General features: G+C 39.3%; 1 protein-coding gene across 5 annotated transcripts in view; it reads left to right on the top strand.

Annotated features, from left to right (window-relative positions):
• The window catches only part of ATP8A2 (ATPase phospholipid transporting 8A2), a 314,861-nt gene that overhangs the window by 207,835 nt on the left and 86,252 nt on the right, over window positions 1–20,774 (top strand). For all 5 annotated transcript variants that reach the window (XM_052671190.1, XM_052671191.1, XM_052671189.1 and 2 more), the window contains 6 exons: window positions 1,895–1,969; window positions 5,062–5,184; window positions 6,259–6,337; window positions 9,592–9,653; window positions 9,983–10,039; window positions 14,325–14,432. In XM_052671190.1, coding sequence (XP_052527150.1) covers window positions 1,895–1,969; window positions 5,062–5,184; window positions 6,259–6,337; window positions 9,592–9,653; window positions 9,983–10,039; window positions 14,325–14,432 — 504 coding nt within the window. The remainder of the gene's footprint in view (window positions 1–1,894; window positions 1,970–5,061; window positions 5,185–6,258; window positions 6,338–9,591; window positions 9,654–9,982; window positions 10,040–14,324; window positions 14,433–20,774) is intronic.

Raw genomic sequence — 20,774 nt, 5'->3', positions numbered from 1 at the left:
GCTAAATATTGAGGAGGAAGCTTGTTTGAAGATTGTACTCTTGCCAAGAGAAGCTGCTCTCAAGTTCCTTACCTGCAAGCCTCGAAAGACTTGCTGTTTCCCAAGACCTTTCATAGCTTTCATTTAAATAACTGAGGTATGCAGTTTGTTAAAACTCCCCACATTTGAGTGAGAATGGTCAGCATGCTGCTTTGGGACATTAGTTGGGCCCCGAGAGTGGTGACCACTCCATGTGCTGGTGGTAGAAGTAAAAATGATGAAAAAAGGTTGGAGAGTAAAATTATGTTTTTCTTCAATCCTTTTCTCTCGACAGACTTGGAGGGATGAAGACTTAAACTTATTTAATTCTAATTCATGTATGATTGACAACGTGAATATTAGAGGAAATTGAATTTTAGGAATTAGGTATACATTTTTGTAGTTTATGCAAGACTGATGTATTTCAACTAACTGGAAATAGAATGCAACTGATGGGTCTTTTCAATCTTGTCAATATGTAAATCTTCCCTTAAGTTGCCTCTGTCTCATGCTGAAGAGTCTCAGTCTACTTAGATACCAGATTCATGAAAGCATTTGCAGGTCTTGATGCAGTCTTCTTACCTTATATTACTTGATTATTCTATTCCCCTTTTTGAGATAGAGCACAGGAGAGAACAAATGGTATGCAGTTATATAACCCCTATCTGAGTTATTTTGCTCAGCCACATCTATTGTACAAATTACAAACGAACCAGGGAATAAATGATGCTGGCAGGAGAATGCTGCGGCATCACTGATAGAACAGTGCCATGGACTGTCGGGCAATGAAATGTAAAATAGCAGAGTAAACATAAGGTAAAATATGTTAAAAACTGGTGGTGCTTGAACTGTAATTTTCAACTAAATGTCGTGGTACACAGGCTGAGCTCAAATGGACTTTGTAAATGAACTTTGAAAGGGACAGTAATCGCAGTAATAGATTCAGAGTGCTCCTTTGACAGATAAATGATCACAGATTCACATCCCTTGGGAAAAGGCAATACTTTCCCTTCTTCTTTCCTTAGCCTTTCAGTGCCCAACTCAGTGTTCCGACTTAGTAAAGCATTTCTTATTTTAAAAAACTGCTTCAAAAGTAGAATTAAGCAAGTAGGTCCACATAAATTCTGGAAAGAATTGACTTACACAGTGCTGCATATAGCATTCTTCTGGCATTTTGGTGTTAGAGTCATCTCAGAAGGGAGCTCAGAAGCCACCCAGTCCAGCCCTTGACTTAAAGCAGGGTCACAGGGCTGAGTTTGAGCCATGTTGCTCAGGGCTCTTCAGCTGTATTTCATAGACTTGTGAAAGAATGGAGACTTAACAGAATCTTTGGGCAACTTCTTCCGTTGTTTAATTCTTAATTTATGTTAATTAAATAACAATTACTATCATGCAAACAATAACGTTATAGTAACGTAACTGAATCAGTACCTCTAATTCTGGGCGTGTAACTAAAACAGAACACAAGTCAAACAGAGCATCCATCACAAAACAGCTAACATGAAAATTCTGATATTTGGCTCTGATGGAAAGTAGGTGGAAAGATGGCTCGAAGCCATGTTATTTTGCCTGTAGTAAGACTTCAGAAATATTTTGAGGCCATTTCTTCTTTTGAGAGTAACAATTCATATACAGTAAATTGTTCCATCACCTGTGTATTTTATTTTAAACAAGCAGTTCCTTGGCAATATTTAAAATCTTAAGATTTTGAAAGAGAATAACTTCCTGGCACTGCTGATAATTATTTTTAAAGCATGACAAGCAGCTGTCTCCAGATGGTGGTCTGTGTTCCATATCCTCCTCCTCTACTGTAGATGGAAACATTTACTGCAGTAGTAATCTGAAGCTTCTTGTAACCTGTCTTTCTTTGTTTCAGCTTTGGTTTGCTTTCGTTAATGGATTCTCTGGGCAGATTTTATTTGAGCGATGGTGCATTGGTCTGTATAATGTGGTAAGTGCTACATGTTTTGAATTGATATTGCTTGGGATGTGTGTTAGTGTGCTCTGTCCCATTTCTCCTAGGAAACAATCTAAGTGTACGCCAGGAAAGGTGAATTCATTTGTAAATGCCATTTTTATCTACCCTGAGCTATAGAAAGCGAAACATATTGAATGCTGTTTTTAATCACAAAAATAAATTTTGAGAAATAAATTTTGAAAAATGCCCTTAATGCATAAGTGCTTAGCCTAGTATAACTTCAATAAAACTGGAGCTTTTAGATGTAGTTTAATTTTCTCTTTGAAAGCATCTTTGGTCTCCTGCACTGAGATATTTTACTGACTGCTAGCGTTCAAAATAGACCTTAGCCTTTGTGTTTTTATTTTCTTACCTTTTCATAATATGTTGTTGTCCCAGTGATTCTGATCCATGCAAAAACATATTGAAGCATTTACTGATATATAGTTAGTAAATACAGAAGAGTTCCTCTCAGATCTTGTGAGAATTAGATGCTCAGTGAAGCATCGTGCACTCTGTACTGAGTCAGTACAGAACTGGAAGCAGCACTCTGTGTAACCAGTATTCCTCACCTTAACCAAGTATAGGATGTGTTCATCTGGGAGTGCTTTCAGCTTTTAGTTGTGCTTTTCAGGGCCCCACACTGTATTGTGATTTTATCACTCTAATCAATAACTTTAATCTGATTAAAGCCTGGAAGATCTCTGGGACCATGTTTTGCTGCATGCCATTGGCCTGTGCTGGTCTTTTTAATAGAGTGTGATGTTACTGATGGCTGCATTCATAAGCTACTAGGACACTTTGTCAGTGTTGAAAAATCCTTTGCATTTCTCTTTAGAGGGAAGAAATTAATTTATTTTTTTTCTTAAATCAGACTCTTTCTAAATATATGGAAATACAGAAAAAAACAGCAAATTATCTCTATCACCGAGTAGTATTAATGGAAACACTTCTGTCACATTTCTCTAATCTTAAAAATGATGGCACAAACCCTCATATGCTCTAAGATTTCATACTCTCCATGGAAGGCATTAATTCAGGGATTTTCCACTTCCTCTTCAGCCTTATTTCCTGACTGTTGCACAGTCTGTCATTCATGGTTAGATATTTGCATCTATTTAAACCTGGTTTGATGGATCTACCTACCCTACATTTAAAGCACACGGATGAGGCTCATCTTAGAGAATCAGTGGAGTATAAATTAATCCTTGTTTCATAAGGCCACTGTTTTCTAAATGTAGAACTGGTCCCAGAGAATCACAGAGAATCAAATGCTAGTGGGCTGCTAAGGGCTTCCACAATTTAAAGAGGTTGGGTTTTTAAACGGAGTTTAACTCTTCTGTTCTTTTCTATGTTAATTCACCCTCTGTTACATGCAGTCTCATTGAAATGCTAAGTGTGGGAAATCTTACTACAGCACTTTTGGAATCATAGATTCATTTGAATCGAAAGGGACCCTTAAAGACCACCTCGTCCAGCTCCCCCGCAGTGAGCAGGCACATCTACAGCTAGATCAGGTGTACACTGGTTTGTGCTGATTCATATAATAGGATTCGTGTTAGGGCTGCAGAGAATGGCCTCAAACTGTGCCCGGGAAGTTCTGTTGGATATTAAGAAAAATTTCGTCTCTGAAAGAGTGGTGAGGTGCTGGAATGTGCTGCCCAGGGAGGTGGTGGAGTCACCCCTGCCTGGGGGTGTTTAAGAAACGTTTAGATGTGATACAAAGGGTCGTGGTTTAGTGGGGAAATCACGGTGGATGGTTGGGCTGGATGATCTTGGAGGTGCAACCTTGGTGATCTATGATTCTATATTGGAAGCTTCCTTGCAAATTAGAAACAAACAAACAAACAAAAGAAACCCAAACCACCTCTCCAACAGTGTCTTGATTGAATTGGGAAGCATCGCAAGAAACATAAAAAAAACCTAGGGAATTATCTTAAAGGTATATGAGAACGTGTCTTGTTCTGGACTATGTCGGACCAGTGGTCTTAGTTCTAGCTCTGCCCACCAATAGTTTAACAATCTGATTTATTACTCTCTGAGCAAAAGAAGTTAGGTCCAGGAATGGAACAATTGCTTTTTGCTGGTGTCTGGTCCTCCTTGTTGCCTTTTGTCTACTCTCCAAACTGCCAGCTCCTTGGTGGTGGGAAAGAGCCCAGCTTTCACCAAACTGAAACACATGCTAGAGACCAGTTCTTAACCTGAAACTGCTAACTGAGCTCTCCGCAAACTGTTAAAAAAAAAAAATGTTAAAAAACTGTTAGAAATTAATTTTCAGGTACAAACAGTGTAAAATTACGTGGCTAAAGTTTAGCCTTGGTGACATTTTCACTGTGTACAGACAGTAAGAAACATGCGTCCCTGAGGTGGCTTTAAATGCACTGCCTCGGATCCTGGAAACACTTGAAGAATGATGTGGGAGCCAGTAGAGGCTGACTTGCTGTGATTCTGGCAGGGTTCTGCTGCCTTTCCTGGAAAATTTCCGAGTCTTGGTTATCTCTAAGCAGTCAGAAAAAGAGACACACAGAATGGTTAAATTGTTCAGGACATAACTGGCTGGAGAATTCCTGAAGTACTACAGCAGAGAATGGCCATTGTTTTTCAGTGTACTTTTAATGTGACATTCACATTTGTTGTGTTCTCAAACTTAGCTTTGGTTAATCATATTGCATATTTAATTATGCCTACAAAATGCCTACGGCTGTATTTGAACCCATTCCTTCAAGGCTTTTTTGAAAAAGTACATTCTGTCTTTCCTTTGCACTCTGGTGAGGCCTACCCTCCCCAGGTGAGCTGCTGCATCAGAAAGTACTGAGGGCTAACTTCTTCAATGTAAGCTGCTTGGTTAGTAGCACCGCTTTTCATTTATGCTTCTTTTCTTTGAAAGTCAATCTTTGAGAGTTACACATTTCTGAAATTCATGCATGGATTTGTTTGGACATTTGAAAATTATGTCAACACACCAGTTGGTAATGCATCTTCAGTGAAGTGTCTGGGAATTTTGCTGTTGACTACATACTGAAATATTATCAGGGATCCACTTAAAACTCAGAGCGGTTTTTAATGAGCATTTGCTTGCTTTGCAGATTTTCACAGCGTTGCCACCCTTCACTCTGGGAATCTTTGAACGATCGTGTACTCAAGATAGCATGCTTAGATTTCCACAGCTATACAAAATTACTCAGAATGCAGATGGGTTCAACACAAGGGTAAGGGAACAATCATCTGTTTCTTTAAGAACAACATGAAAATTTTGATTTTCCAGGTCTATTTCATCACAAAATAACTTACTCCCCACTGTCACTTCTGTTTTATACTACGATACTGCAACAAGATTGTTGTTTTCAAAGGGATTGTGTTTCATTTTAAAAAAGAACAACAACAAAACAAACAGATTGTTTTCAAGTGAGGATTTTCAGAAGCGGCTTCAACTGAAACTTGTGCTGAAATATCTGTGCACTGTGATTTCAAGAAATCATTTGTGTCTGAGTATGATCTTTTAATTCACACCTACTAAAAAATGGTTATCTTACCATTCTTGTAGAAACTGAGTGACTTCATCCACATTTATTTAATACAGAGGTTGTCATAACACTTCCTTCTGGAGAACTTTTTCACCATTAATCTGTTCCTCTCTATTATTAGAGAAAATAAAAATCAAAAAGTAAAAATTGACTTATTTTGACTTTAACTTTTGAAAAATGTACTTTATTTCATTTTGCTGTTTTACATGCCAGAAAATGCCAGCACTGGAATTCTATGTTTATTCCATAACAGGCACATTTAAACGTACTTCTGAGTCAGGGCGGCTGTAAGACTGCTTTGATTAGAGAGGAGGAAGAATTTTGTTGAGCACATAAAGCTCTACTTTGTGCAAGGCTGCTCTATCTGTAAGTTTAAGAATTGCAGAGCATAGAAAGTGTTTGCCCATTAAAAGAAAATAGAACACTTCATGGTATAGAACCAGTCTTTTAAAATCTTTCTTTGAGATAATTAAAGAAAGGTGACTCCATCTGTCTGCTGTATTTTGATAAAGATCTTAAGTTGCAAGTCTGCTTGCCTGTTACATTTTAACTGGATAGAACAAAATTGCCCAACTGGACCAGTGTTTTCTTGTGACAGAGCAGAAATTGTAGGAGGAAATGGATCTTAGGAAAGTTTAGGTATTTCACTTCAGGAAAAATATCGTCTGACTCTAAACTACACAATGAAGCATTTGTTGGGAGTTAGAGAGAGGTCAAGAGTTTTGGACTTTACTGATGACTTGGTTTGTTTTCCCTCAGGTTTTCTGGGGTCACTGCATCAATGCCCTGATCCATTCCATCATTCTCTTCTGGTTTCCACTGAAAGTACTGGAGCATGGTAACAGCTTCATTATTTCTTACGCCAGTAACTGATGTTCAGTCTTACAGAGCCAATGTGTTTGCAGAGTTGGAGGTTGTAACAAGTTCTAAGGAAATAATGCTGACAGTTCAGTACACTCTAGCTGCTGTTCTTGGCCAGTTATCTGGCGGCTTCCTGAGTTTATTCCTATTTAACTTTATTATTGTTCATGCAACGATGTTAATACTTAAGAAATTAAACTACTGTTTAGCCGAAGTCTTACTCAAGCTCTAAAAAGTTCTGTACAACACCTGATTTTTTTTCAGTGATGTGTTTGGACTTCAAATTTTTACTGTTTTTGCAGTGGTTGTTAAAGCAGCTGGTAGCTGTATTACAAGCTTTTGTTTTGTCTTTCTGGATCTCTCCCATTCCATAATGCAGTACTGTAAAATATAAAGTGAAAGAACAAGATTTCACTATCACTGAAGTCTGTGGTAGAAGTGAGTGGCCTGGATTGGAAAAGATCGGATTGTGAGTCAGATATTAGGAAAACAAGACTTTTTTGTATGAACCAAGTTTACTAAGACTTGCTTTCTTTGAAATGTAGTGCAACTGCACAGTATTTCAGGGAACAGTAAATCCCATGCAGTTCCTACTTAGATTTGTTATATAATTGTGTGGGCAGAGAAAACATGGGAAGTTCATTTTACTGTATTAAGAAACGGGACAAAATCAGATGCGGAATTTGGGGGAAGTATTTATCAAAACATGAGTTTTTCAAAACAAACACTTATCTGGAAACACACTTCAGCTTGAGGATGGATTAACTGGAGAGAAGGTAAAAGAAAAGGAAGATGAATGCTCACATCAAAGGAGCATGATGGTGGAGATATGGAGGAGGGAGATTCATGTTTCTCTTTACCTGGTTCAGTAAAACTTCAGTGTCATATCCTCAGTGACAACTTCACACAGTGTGTGACAGACCATACAAGAAGGAGACCTCCCTTTCCTCTGTGGGCTGAGAGCTCTGTTTCACTGTAGGGGGAGATAAGTTGTTTTTGTTTCGTTGGTCTTTGTTTTGCTTTGGGGAGTCTGGGTTGTTCTGTTTCACTATTTTTATGGGAAATGTTAATCTTGAATAACTCCTCTTTGAATCCAACTTAAAATGCTCTGGGCTGATTTCTGTGATAGTTGCAGGCTATGCTTTTTGTTTCAGTCTTCCATAAATACTTTTGTGACTATTCAGTTCCTAAGTAGATAATACACTTTTGCTTTAGACAGCTGGAATGGAAGACTGAAATAGTCACCTGCTCACGCGGTAACTTTCTTTCTCAGATAATTTCAATAGGTTGCTTAGCTTGCTTTCCAAAGAGGAACGAATATTGAATGTTCAAGTTTCTCTGTATTTCTAAGTAAAAGAAAAGAAATGCCAGTGTCATACACAAAAGTGCACCATTTTCACCAGGATATTTTTCAACCTCTCGAGTTCCTTAGAATCTGAAGTGCACGTGTTCAGTGAGCACATATTTCTAAAGCCATGCAAGTGTCCATTCACTAAACATCTGTCTGTTCTCGTTAACAGAAATATCATTCCTTTCAGGACTGCTTAGCCTCCTGAAGTGGAAGATTGTGGAAAACTCTGGAAAAAAATTTCAGTACATTGAAACACTGCAGTGTAACTTTAAAAAATAAAAAAAAATTTTTTTGGCAGCAAATTTTACTCCATTACTTAAATGTGCACTGTGGTGTGCTAGAGCAATATACTGTCAGAGTCATTAGATGAGTTTATTATAGAGCTATCAAAACAGGTAAGTTTTTAGGCATCCCTCTTTGTCGATAAACTGAGACGTTAGGCATCACCAGGGTTTATGGGATGTGGAAGGCTCCATTCCCTCATGCTCTTTGCCTTTTTTGTTGATACTAGAGCAAAGAGGCTGCTAAAACTTTGTGTATTTGTGAATGATATGATAAATTTCTGAGGCCACAGAGTACCAGGAGAAAAAATGGGCTGATAGAGATGCCTGTGAAGACCAAACCTATTGCTGAGCAAACTGGATCAGATTTCTGATCTTGTTCTGCTGTTTGTGATTAGTATATCTGGTGCTGTTTCATAGTAGATTGGGTTCAAAATGGAAAGAAAAGCCACGATATAGAATTGGTGACTTCTGGAAGATATTCAGAATCTGCCAGTTGTTCAGAGAAAAACACATGCAGCAATTATAGAAGCAAACCCTCATGAGAAGCTTGGACAGCTGCACTGTCTGAACCTTTTACCCATGCTCTGGACAGAGTCTTTATCAGAGGTCATGCTGTCAAGGGCTCTTCTCTGTAGACTTCAAGATCCTGGAGATGTGCTTTACAGGAACATAGTTAACTGAGTAGGTGACCCTGGTTTTACAATGTCAGATCCAGTTTTGCAAATAAACCTAGCTAAGTGGCACCCTCATAGTAGAAGCACTGTACTAGGCAGTATGTGTTTAGGAACAAGTCCAAGGGTTTTATCTTAAGCCTTTTTCATCCCTGCTGTTTGTGTATTTCTTTAGCAGTTGTCTTAAAACCTGTGAAAATACCAGTACTTACCATGCTTGTGTAATGCTTGAAAGTTCCTGTGAGTAGGAGTTCATCTGGCATTAGCGTAGCTGTTGAATGTGCTTTCGTGGTGTTCCGGTTTTATTCAGCATGGGCTAAGAAAGACTAAACAGACATCTGAAGCATTGCCAAGGTTGGCACTTGCAAGTGATAGATTAACATGTACTTACCCTCCTGTGCACTTGTCTAAGAGAAAGCGTGCGGAGGGACTGAATGCTGCTCAGTTACTGAATTAACCTCCAGTGAGGTATTTCAGATATTAAATGTACTTTTAAGAGGAAGCTGCAAAAGATCAATCTACGTAGGCAACTTTGCTTCAGCACACATCAAGTCATGTATAGGCTTTATTCACAGCGGAATTTGTTAGAGCAGTCAATAAGCAGCACAGGGCAGATAGTCACAGAAGTGATGCCGACCTACCTCAGCTCTTAGAGACAAATTGCACATTAGTGCCTGGCAAAAGTTTCCCTTCTGCTAACGGCTTCTGGCAAGCAGGGCTGTATATATACACTCTATCTGAGCATTCTGTCTTGTTTAGCACAATTGGTGCATTACCAGTAGCTCACAGCTTCTAAAAGTGCTCTTTGATATTCCGAAAGACAAGTTTGGAACAAGTTACTGTCTAGCCTCCTCAAAATTTCCTCGATGCTGCTTCTGCTCTGTTGATAAACTGGTTAACAAATGTGACAATTCTTCTTTTTCAGATGCAGTATTCACAAACGGGCAGGGAATCGACTATTTATTTGTTGGAAACATAGTCTACACTGTAAGTTTATGTATCCAAGACATTTTTTGAATGGTCATTTTTTTACGCTGTCAGAAAATTATGTAAATCAGAAGGAAGTTTAGGTGAAGTCAGACCTATGTTGTGAGCCTGGTTTTTTTTGCCTACTTTCATTTTTTTTTACACATGAACCAACAGTATCTTCTGCTGTGTCCATCCCCCACCCCATTCTGCCAAGGCTGCAGAAGGTGGGTTGGTACTTAGATGGTACTTCCATTTTTAGGTGTTAAAGGGAGATCGGGCTGTGAACACCTCCCTCCAAATTTGAGAGTGCTGATACTGAAGCTGTCTTATGTCTTTTTCCTTTACAGTACGTTGTAGTCACTGTTTGCCTAAAAGCTGGCTTGGAAACAACTGCGTGGACTAGAGTAAGTATCCTTCACTAACTTTTATTTTATTAGCATACGTTTTTCCCTGATGAGCATTAATACAGAAAAGTAGTACTAAAAATCATTTGAGGCTGCAATATTTTAATTGCATCTCTTATTTAAGGATAAACTAAGTTCCGTAACTATAGGAGAGGAGAATGAATGCGCTCTAAAGATGTGATAAAAAAAGAGCATCCTGTCAGAAGTAGGAATTCTAATTCTAAAAGAATTTTGCCAACATTGTTAAATATTGAAAATTCAGAAAAAGATGCTAGAAATTTGCATAAGAACATCTTTTTACTCTGTAGCTCCTTCAAAAATTAATGCAGTATTGAATGATGTCTGCCCACAGATAAACAAATGGGTTTTGCAGAGTTCTTTGAAGCTAGTAAAAAGCACTGATGACTTCAGATTGGTTGAGAATGTTTGTTTGGAAACTTTCAGCAATAAATAAGGGATGTTAGTCAAACAGTTGTGTTGATTCCTAGATTTGAGTCATTTACATGCAGTGAGTGAATTCTCTGTTATTGGTAGGTGTCAGAATCTGCCAGGGCAGTGACCTCCAAAGAATATGGGGGGTAGGAGGGTTCCTGTGTTGACGGAGCTCCAGCACTTTTCTTCCTTTGTCTAAACCTCATGAAAACACAAATACTGAGAGTTTCATGGAGTCCCTGTTTCTCCACGACCGTATGAGATGCCTTATAGAAATATTGTTTTCATCATATTCTAAGACGTAGTGCCCTTGAGACTAAGCTGTTTTGAGGAGCCCCGTATTCTTCTTCTATCAGTTTTCTGGAGGGACTTGGCTAAATCTCATAACCTCTTTCCTCCTATTAGTTGTAAAATGTTTCCTTTCGTTCCTCACAGAGGAATTGTTAAGATTAATGAGCTGATGTCTGCTCTGAATTTTAAAGATGAAATACTATCTGTATGGGCTATGTAGTTATTAGGGAAATGCTAATGCTTTCTGCCTCATTCACTCATCAGAAAGTAAAATGGAGTCTTTTTTGTTGTTGTTTATGCACAGGTTCTGTGTTGTGTACTAATATTTTAAAATGCAAAAGCAGTCAGAAACAAATTAATCCCCTGTGCACTGAAAGATGACTTATTTAAATCTGCAGTGGAGGCACATAGCCCGTTTAGATCCTGTTATGTTTGAATTATTTGATGCTTCCTCCTCTCTCCCCTTCCCTGGGTAAGTGGTGACTTTTCAGTCACCTGGGAATAATAATGATTTCCCCTTTCTTAACTTCATTTAAAAAGATATCATAATTTTTAGTAGATCTCAGTGTTCTTGAACAGTGGCATTCTATACAGGAAGTTATTGTTCTACAACAGAAAAATGTTTGTATCTATGATCGTTTTTTTTTCAATATATACTCTAATGCCAGTCCCATTGCTCGGACCAAGTGATCCTCATCATCTCGGAATCTGATATTGCAATTATTATTTCAGCTGTGAGTGAATCAACAAACAAAGAATCTTTAGGTTACCTGAAGAGTATTAAATGTACATCATTGAGTTAAGCCTCTTCTCCATCATCGACTGGATTGGTTACATGCAATTTGTTCTTCAGAGCGAGGGACACTGCCACTTGGGAGGCATCTTGGGTTCAGCTGAAAGCTTTAAAATAAGAAACACAGATTCAGTGTTGCTGAGAGGCTGGTAAACCCAGTAGGCAGTGTGGAAAGAAAGGCTTTGGTAAAAGCAGTAACATGACAAAGAGAGAAATCTGCCCATTAGGGCTGTGTGGGGCAACTTTCTCTTCATGTTGCCTGTATACATCATTGCAGCAGGCTTTTCCAAAACACAGCTTTCTTCAGAGCTTTACCATATTGCTTAAACTGCTTCAGATAAATTGGATGCACAAGACGTGCAGTGTTGTTTTTTTTAATGTATGAGCACTATATTTCATTTTCTGTTATTTAACACGTCTGACAAATTTGCTTCTTCTGCTTTGACATGAGTTCTTCAGCAGTAAATGATAGATCAGTGGAAAATTATCAGTTAGGAAAATTATCAGAGGTTGGGTCAGTGTTTAAGAAACAGTCTCCAGCAGGACAAGGAGGGCTCTTTCAAAAAGCAGAGAAAGGTAGAGAGCTAATGCAAATAAATACAAATCTGATATTGGTGAAGGGAGGTGCGTGCTGAAAGATGATTGGGACAGCCATGAGAAGATGATGAAAACAAAATGAGCAAAGACTTTACAAAACTTTGCAAGGGCAAGATTAAGAACTGCAGAACTCAAGAACTGCCCTGCCAGCAGAACGGAAAGAACCAAGACAGAAGATTCACTACCATAAATACACTAGGAATAGGAATGTGTCTTTGAGTGGTTTCTCTGCTTACTTTTATCTTTACAGCTTTTAATTCTAAAGCCTGTAGGAGTCTGCAGTTTGGAAGTACCAGTCCAGGCCACCCTGGCTCTTCTGTCCGCTTGTTTGGGATGGAAGGCTGTGGCTCAGAGGAAGCTGTCATCTACTTTTGGGAGAGCAGGGCTGGTGCTGTTCTCCTGCCACTGCTTGGGAATGGCTTCTTTTTAAATGAATTCCTGCAGCAACCCCACAGCACTCTTCAGTGGAGCTGAACACCACAGTTGCTTGTTGTGTCAGGGCTCTATTCTGGTCAGAATATTGGCATGAAATGTCCTTTGTTTTCAGAACAGCAAGCAGATCAAATGAACTAAATTGCCTCAACTTCCCCCAGATTCAAAAAAATAAAATCTCCTAGTCTCTTTTTTATTTATTTCATAATCATAGAAACCTTAGAGTTGGAAGGGACCTTTAAAGGTCATCTAGTCCAATTCCCCTGCAATGAACAGGGATCGGGTTTTATTCACCTTAAAACTGGATCAAAATAACTTTTCCAGCTGCTGGTCAGGTCTCCTGGGTGAAACAAGTAAATAGAAAAGTCTGAAAACAAACCTTCCTGCCCACAGTGTCTCTCCTGGGGGAGCCCACCCCACGTCCTACTTGCTTGCCCAGCCTCCTTAGGGGTTGAACAAAACTCTGACTTTCTGAGGGTGCCTGGAAGAGCATTCTTTCCATCACCTCTGAAGTTTTGCTGTATGAATGCTCCTTCTGTATGCTGTCTCCAGTTGCTTCCAGCTATCTGCCAGTCTGCACTGGTGCTGCAGGCTCCCTACTAGTTTCCTCTACTTCTGCTCAAGAAAGCTCTCCTTTCTGAAGATGCTCAGTACTTCCAGGGAAGGAGCAGTCTTCTCCCTCTAGAAGTTTCAGTCTCACAACAGACAGAATGCAGTGCCTACCGTTAGGCACTTTGATTCTCAGACACTGTTTGAAAAAGAAAAAACAAGTCAACAGATACAGTAATCAAATACAAAGTATAAATCTGAGAACTAAACAAACATACTGTGTATCCACTACAGCCCCCAGTGAATGAATTCATTGCCATGTTTCTAAGGCCGTATGTATGTAGTAATTAAGATTTATGCAGGTACTTCTCTGAGTTGCAGCCAAAGTCATCAGCCGCAGGGGTTGTTGGCATCCAAAAAAGCTGGAGCCAATAGTGAGCTCAGTTGCGTGTTACAACCAAAATTACTGATTCCATCCACTGCACTGTAAAAGTAAAACAACTTAAATCATCTTGAACAGCAAAATAGTTCGGGTGTGTAGGAGAAATGACTTTCCTTAATGCAACTGAAATGAACTGTGTGCTGGACGTGTTCTTGGTCTCTTTGATACTGCTTTCATTTACTCTTAGTCTGCAGATTAAAGAATCAGTAAAGAAGTAAATCATATTGCATATCCATAAATCACTTAGAACACTTTTAGAGTAGTAAAGGAAAGCTAATCAGTAGATGTTGATGGTTTAAGCGGTGGTATCACAACACTGAACCTTCTTCTGTGAAAGGTGTATGGTGCACATGGATGCGTGCATGCACTCTGACATGAAGGGTTTGTCAGTACGAACTTTAACCTGTGCCTTTGAAAAATTCTGCCTTGATGTATGTGTTGAACCTGGCATGTGTACAGTGGGAACCAGGAGCTAGATGAGAGAAATCTGGGCTCTAAGGAAAATCTGATGAGTTTTTGGAGCTCCAAGTAAGACAGATTGGCTGGGAAGACTGACTGCCTGCTCTGTTGTGAGGCAGAGATTAAAGAGGAGGCTGTTTTATGCTGTTTAAACAACCTGTGCTACTGGCCTGAGACCAAGGGCAGTAGACAGGCCTGAGTGAGGCTGATAGAAACCTGACCAGAAAAATAACTGCTGAGGTAGCCGGGAGGTGCGCTGTGCTGACTCTCCTCTCCCTGCTCCTTGACAGTTCAGTCATCTGGCCGTCTGGGGAAGCATGCTGCTCTGGCTCGTCTTCTTTGGTGTCTACTCAGCCATCTGGCCCACAATCCCCATCGCACCCGACATGCTGGGGCAGGTCAGTATGAAGGCTTGGTAGCACAGTGGTGCTCAGCACGCACATGCGCAAGAGTCTTGTGAAGGATTGTATGCTACTAAGAGCGCTTGCACTTAACGTTTCTTAAAGCTCTGTGCGTTCATTTACCTGAATCTCCTCATTAGAAGAACTCTTTCTCCCTGAAGATGACATCATACGCAATCATAGGCACTGTAGAATCAACATGACAAGTCTCACTTCACTCGAATAGCACTGAAATTAGCTCTTTGATTAATGCTTTCCTAGTTAGATTATCTTTTACAAAACTCCCTGTACAAATCTAGTTTTTGCTCTAGATTTGTGGAGTTTTCTCTCTTCCATGTATTTTGGTGTAATATTTTTCCCTCTCCCCTGCATTTGTTCAGAATGAATCGGAATTGACTTGAGAACAGCATGAGATGGTCAGAGGCAGAAGGGGAGCTGACCTGTTAATGGTCCCTCTATAACACCACTGGAATGTTGGATTTGTTCCTTCAGTGTCAGCTGAGTTCCAGGTGGTGAAATTTTTCCCTTTGGTGTCATTATTTCAAACTGTGGTGAGCACAGTGAGTCACAAGCCTGTAAAAATCACTCAAAAACCTTGTGAATATTTAAAATAGAGGGCTTCAAGGAACAATGAAGAATTTAAAAATATATGGTAAAAAAAATATTCTGTAGAGTGGAACTGTGTCAAACTGACCCACAACGCGAGTTTTACATAAGAGTTGCCTTTAAAGAAAGAGTGTTGTTTATGATGGATTATGTTTATGATACAGAAAGAAAAAAAACCTGGAGTTCTAACGAAGAGTTGGAGTATATTTAACTCAGCTCATCCTTGTGTAGCAGAAAATAATAGTTAAAACAATCAAAGTTTGAAGAAAGCAAATAGAGATTTTTGAATTTACTCTCATTTACACTCAACAAGAGCAGTTTGGCATCATCGTGTTACTAACAAAATGCCTATTGTATAATTGCTGATAAAGCACTGGGGATAACAGAGGCTGTGGTAGGCATTCACAGACAGCTTTTTGCAGCAGATTGTGACAGGCTGGAATCAGCAGGTAAGTGGCTGACAGACAAAACCTAACTTTTTGGATAGTATTTCTTGGTGTCATCTCTGTGTTTCATAGCACATACCACAATAGCAGCTGTAGTTCCTACATTTGTGTATCAGGCAGAAATTTGACTGAATATCACATGGTGCCATTAAATGTTTGTCCTACACAGCAGATTAAAGTGCCGCCCCAAACAAAAAGATTTACATTAATTAAGTTCTGGTTTTGCTCGGATATATTTCAAAAATATATTTTTGAATTTAAAGTTTGAATTGATTTTCTGACATCATGACTTGGGAAATTGTACCAATGTCTTGCACAGTGTGTGTATATCTACGTGTATATGTGTATATGTTTTGCATATTATGTTTTTGACACTGTATTCTGATGCGTCGTTGGATTTTCCTTGATGTTGTAAAATCAAGGAAGGTTTCTAAGGTAAAAGGAACTTGCTTACCACTTGCATTAACTTGTGCAAAAGCTTGTGAGTAATCAGATGCTGTCATAATAGCAGCTTAAGGTGAAATGTGCTGTGATCGTTCCGGGTTGCCTTGCTTCTTCCCAAACTTAAGGTATTCGTTGCTCCTGCTTTCTGTCTTTCTGCATTTGCAAGTAATCAAGATATCATAAAAGTAAAATGAGATGATGAAAAAAATTTGTTTTTTTAAATATTTTTTTTTGTGGGTATATGTTTATTAAATGAACCAAATCCCAGAAGCTGTTAGGTATTTATTTTACGCAAATGCAATAGCACTTTTGATGGGAGCTGTTCTAACTACTGTACTCATCTGGCATCTGTGCCAGCCAGGACTTTGTGCCATGAGTAAAAGGCCTAGGATGTGCAAAACACTTTATTTTGCCCATTCATTATGTCAGCATGAAGCCTTGCAGATATTTAATGATGTGAAAAGATGTTTAGTTTCTGCTGGGATTTACTGAACCATTTTTACAAAGTATTTCTTTCTTCTGGCTATTGTATCTTGAACATTGTCATGGAGAAAATACTACCTTTTTTTTTTCCCTCCTGAAGGACAAGCAACTTAGTTTTTCTCTTCTGTCAGAGTCTACGTATTTCTTCTTTCTCCACCATACAACTTCCTAATAGAATGCATGTAATGCAGTAAAACAAATACGTGATAAAAATGTCGATAGTCCCTAAAAGAAGTTTCCAAGAACAAGACATCTGGTACTTGGGAAATAAACTTTGGTTGTTTTGGGGATACCTTTCCAGATATACAAATATAGTTGGCTTTAGTAGGATCCGTAGAAATAAATCAAGACGAAGTCATTCCTCACATAGGTGACTTTCCTGAATCCTTTTGTTTTTTGGTTGCTTTTTTTTGGTGTGTTTTTTTTTTTTTTTTTGGAGGAGTTATTCTTCTGTTTTCAGAGGACAGTGACCTGAGGACACCCAATTTTTTCTTGCCTTTGAAGCCAGGATGCTTCCATGGGAGCCATGCCCCAAAGAGAACAGTGAGCAATAACATTTGTGCTCACTTCTTGCGTGTGTCATACAGGTGTGTGTGTGAAATGCTGCTCATCTGTTCTTCAGTGTGTTTCCTCATAGGAATTGCAGCTTACTTTGGGTTTATGAGAACAGTGTTACACTGTACAGATCGAAGTCTGTATGTGAATATATCCGCCCATGCACGTACACAGCTAGTTGGATCTGAAGGCATTTGTAATGTACATGTATGTAAGAAAACATGTATGAAAGTGATCAAGCTTTGATTCTTGATCCAGACATTATCTAAAGCAAAGAGGAACAAATCTCTTCCTTCCCCACCCCAGGGTCAAATGCGGTACTTTGGGTGTTATAGGGGAGGGGTGTTCCTGTCAACCTCCTGGAAACTTCTGGTATTGGCTCTGGATGAAACAAGGCTTAAGATGTGAGTTTTGCTATCTGTTTCCATATTGTGATGTAATTGTGTTTTGTCTTTGTCTCAGTAGTTGTTACCATTAATGAAATGTTTTCAGGAAAATTAGGACTACCCTTTTGGCCTTGAGGAGAGAGGGTAAAAAAAATGTTTTTGAAATCTGTTTTTGAGAGAGTCACAGATGGTGGTTAATCCACGGTGCAAGTTAGAAATGTCTAGATTTTTATATTTTTGCTTTGTGTTATATGTGGTCTTAGCTCAGAACTGGGATTTTGAGTTTGGAACACACCTTGCTGTCAGAGCAGCATTCAAAAGACCTTCCTCACGTGAGCCTTGCAGCCCCACCACAGCAGAGAATGTTGCAGTTGGAGCTGCTGCACTTTCCATTTTCTTTTGTTTGACTGCTCTTGAGAATAAATGGTTGTTCCATCAGCTCTGCTTCTGTGGAGTGTAAGCAGCTGAACGTAGGAGCCACTCTAATGCTTTCCTAGTTCTAATCCTTTATGGAAGACTTTTTTTTTCTTCTTTTCTTTTCTTGTTTTGTTTTGTTTCCAGCTGAGTTGTCAAATTCTTGCTAGGTTATCTGATTATTTACTTAGAGTTTAAGAAGGCTGTGCATCATTTTTGCCAGGCTGCTTTCTGAAGGATCCCAGCAGTGGAGGTGTCTGTTTGATCCTATTTAATGTGTCAGTAGCAGTACTTACTCAAAGCAGTGGTTCATCAAAGAAAACATCTTCCTCTTGTAGCAAAGCTGCTTCTTCTTTTCTGTTTGTATGTCATTAGCATGACAGATCCACCTTAGCTCTTGCAGCACATATTTGACTTTGGAAGGCAATGTAGAAGATTTCATTTACGCTGCGTGCATGGCTGGTTTTGTGCTGACCTTTAGTCTGAAACTCTTTTAAATCTTGCTGATTGAGTTGTTGCCAGAGCCTTTGTGAAACATGCATGGGAAGAGTTGAACAACACAAGACCAAGAAACAGCAACAACAAAAAGCTGGAGATTAGATACTAATCATTTTTTCGACATAATAAACAGGTTTCACATTACAGCCTTCTCAAATCTGTACTGAAATACAGCTCAGCATACATTTCCGTGCCTTCCAGAATATTTCTGGCTTTTTTTCTCTACACTTGTTTTTTTTTCCAGAGGTTTCAGTTGTTTTCTCTTTGGCTTCTCGTATTTCCACAGTGTTTGGAGCTAGTTAGAAAATTGGCTGCTTTGATTGTGGTTTGTCTGCAATCAGTTGCACATTACATTGTGGTGTCAGTGTTTTGTTCTGTGGAAATTCTTCATTCAGCTGTTAGTCAAAAATCAGACTTCGTCTGCAAATTGAGGTTCTTAATGCCTGCTGATCAAGTTTGTTTTTATTATTATGCACAGTGGTCTCCATGGCACTTGATGTGGTTTTGGAACTTTTCTGCCATTTTGGACTAGGCTCCAAGTAGACAAATTAGACTAATGAAGCATGCATATATTTTCAAGCATCTGTTGAAGGAGTGAATTTGTTGTTTTTATGATCCACACATGGCTTTCAGAAATGAATCTGTCATTTTTAGGTCCCTGGTGTGTTCTGTATCATATACCAAAAAGAGACTAAAAAAAAAAGAAAAAAAAAGAGACGGATAAAATAAATATTTTTACTTTCAAATGTGAAATCTGGGGATTAAACATGCTTACTTTCTGGATGTTAACTCCCCCAAACATGCCGCTTTACCTACTTGGCAACTCTGCGACAAATCTGTCCTAGATATTTGTCAAAGGTACCCCTGAGTTCTTTCTCCTTCAAAAGTAATGCAGCTGTGCCTGGTGCTGTGTTGGCCTTTCCTTACAGAGCCATGCGAAAATAGGGTTAAGCCATGAACTCATTCTGGTTCTGGAAGTGGCAGTGCATGTCAGGACAGTCAGCTGGCCTTGAAGTTTCTCTTGGTTGATCACGTGTGCATCTTTCCTATGCAGTTTGTTCCTGCACAGTAGTGGCTGGTGAGCTGCTACATCACATGGAAGAACAGGAGAGTGACTGTAGGTAAATTGCTACTCACAGATTGCACAGACAGTGTACATGGGCTGTCAGCTGCTTTTCCTTCAGTGCTGTGATGAAAGCTGGACACTAGCCATGCTGTCTGACCAGTGTCTGTTTTGAGATCCGGTAGCTTTAACAAGTTTAAATACAATTCAGTAGCTTAAGTTGAAACATAGTGTATACAAAGGCCATTTACACTTCTGCGTAATTGGCCGACTAACCAGATTATTTTGTTTTGGACTACAGTATCCAGGAACACAGGAATAAGCTCCTTCGTTCAGGATAAAATTATAGCTCTGTGCTTCAAAAACTGCATCTTTTTTCAGTTTGGAGTGCAAGGTTGCTCAACGTCCTTCAAAATTTGCCCTAAATTGCTTTTTCGTGCATTTGAAAGTAGAAAAATCTTGCTGCGTGCTCATAGGAAGATGTTTGTAAGACATCCTATTCAATATTTTCTTAATTAGAAACATCTGGCTTTTAAATTTAAAAAGCAGCTACTGTATTTTACCAGAGGCAGCATACACTAGTATTCATTTCTACAAAAAGAAGTCTGTATTTTGAGCCATGCTGACAAGCAAGGAAAGACTGAGAATGCATGACTTGCCGTAGTGGATCAGAGCATTTCTGATGTAGTCTGCATTCAGCATTAGAACAGAGGGGAAACAAACTGTTCTACAGTGTGGATTTGACATTTAAGACTGGGGTTTGTGCGCATCCCTGTTTAAACAACAGAACTAACCCAACTTTACTTTTCGTACAATTATGGAACTCTAGAATATAATGACGAGGAAGGGGCCCACAAAGATCGTAGAGCCATATAATATCCTGAGTTGGAAGGGACCTGTAAGGATCATTGGGTTTAACTCATGGCTCCATGCAGGACCACCCAAAATCCAAACCGTGTGTTATGTCTGAGAGTACTGTCCAAACTATTCTTGAACTCCAGCAGCTTGGGACTGTAACCACGGCCCTGGGAAGCCTGTTCCAGTGCCTGACCACCCTCTGGTGAAGAATCGTTTTTTTATGAGAAGACTAGTGAAGCACTGGAACAGGTTACCCAGAGAGGTGGTGGCTGTCCCATCCTTATACACGTTCAAGGACAGGATGGATGGGGCTCCGAGCACCTGATGGAGCTGTAGGTGTCTCTGTTCATTGTATGGGAGTTAGAGTAGATGATGGTTAAAGGTCCCTTCTAACTCCCAGGAAGGATGTTTTGGGGGACCATGTCAAAGGCTCTACTGAAGTCCAGATAGATGGCATTGGTGGCCCTTCCCTTGTCTGTTGATGCAGTTACACTGTCATGGAAGGCCACTAGGTCGATCAGACAACCATACAACTACGTCCTGGACGTGTTGTTCAGAAGGATACTATGAGAGACAGTATCAAAAA

The sequence above is a fragment of the Tympanuchus pallidicinctus genome, unplaced genomic scaffold (genome assembly GCF_026119805.1).
Source record: "Tympanuchus pallidicinctus isolate F22 unplaced genomic scaffold, pur_lepc_1.0 scaffold11, whole genome shotgun sequence".
Classification (NCBI taxonomy): domain Eukaryota; kingdom Metazoa; phylum Chordata; class Aves; order Galliformes; family Phasianidae; genus Tympanuchus; species Tympanuchus pallidicinctus.
Note: the sequence above shows the minus strand (reverse complement) of the source record. Positions and strands in the feature narration are given on the sequence as shown.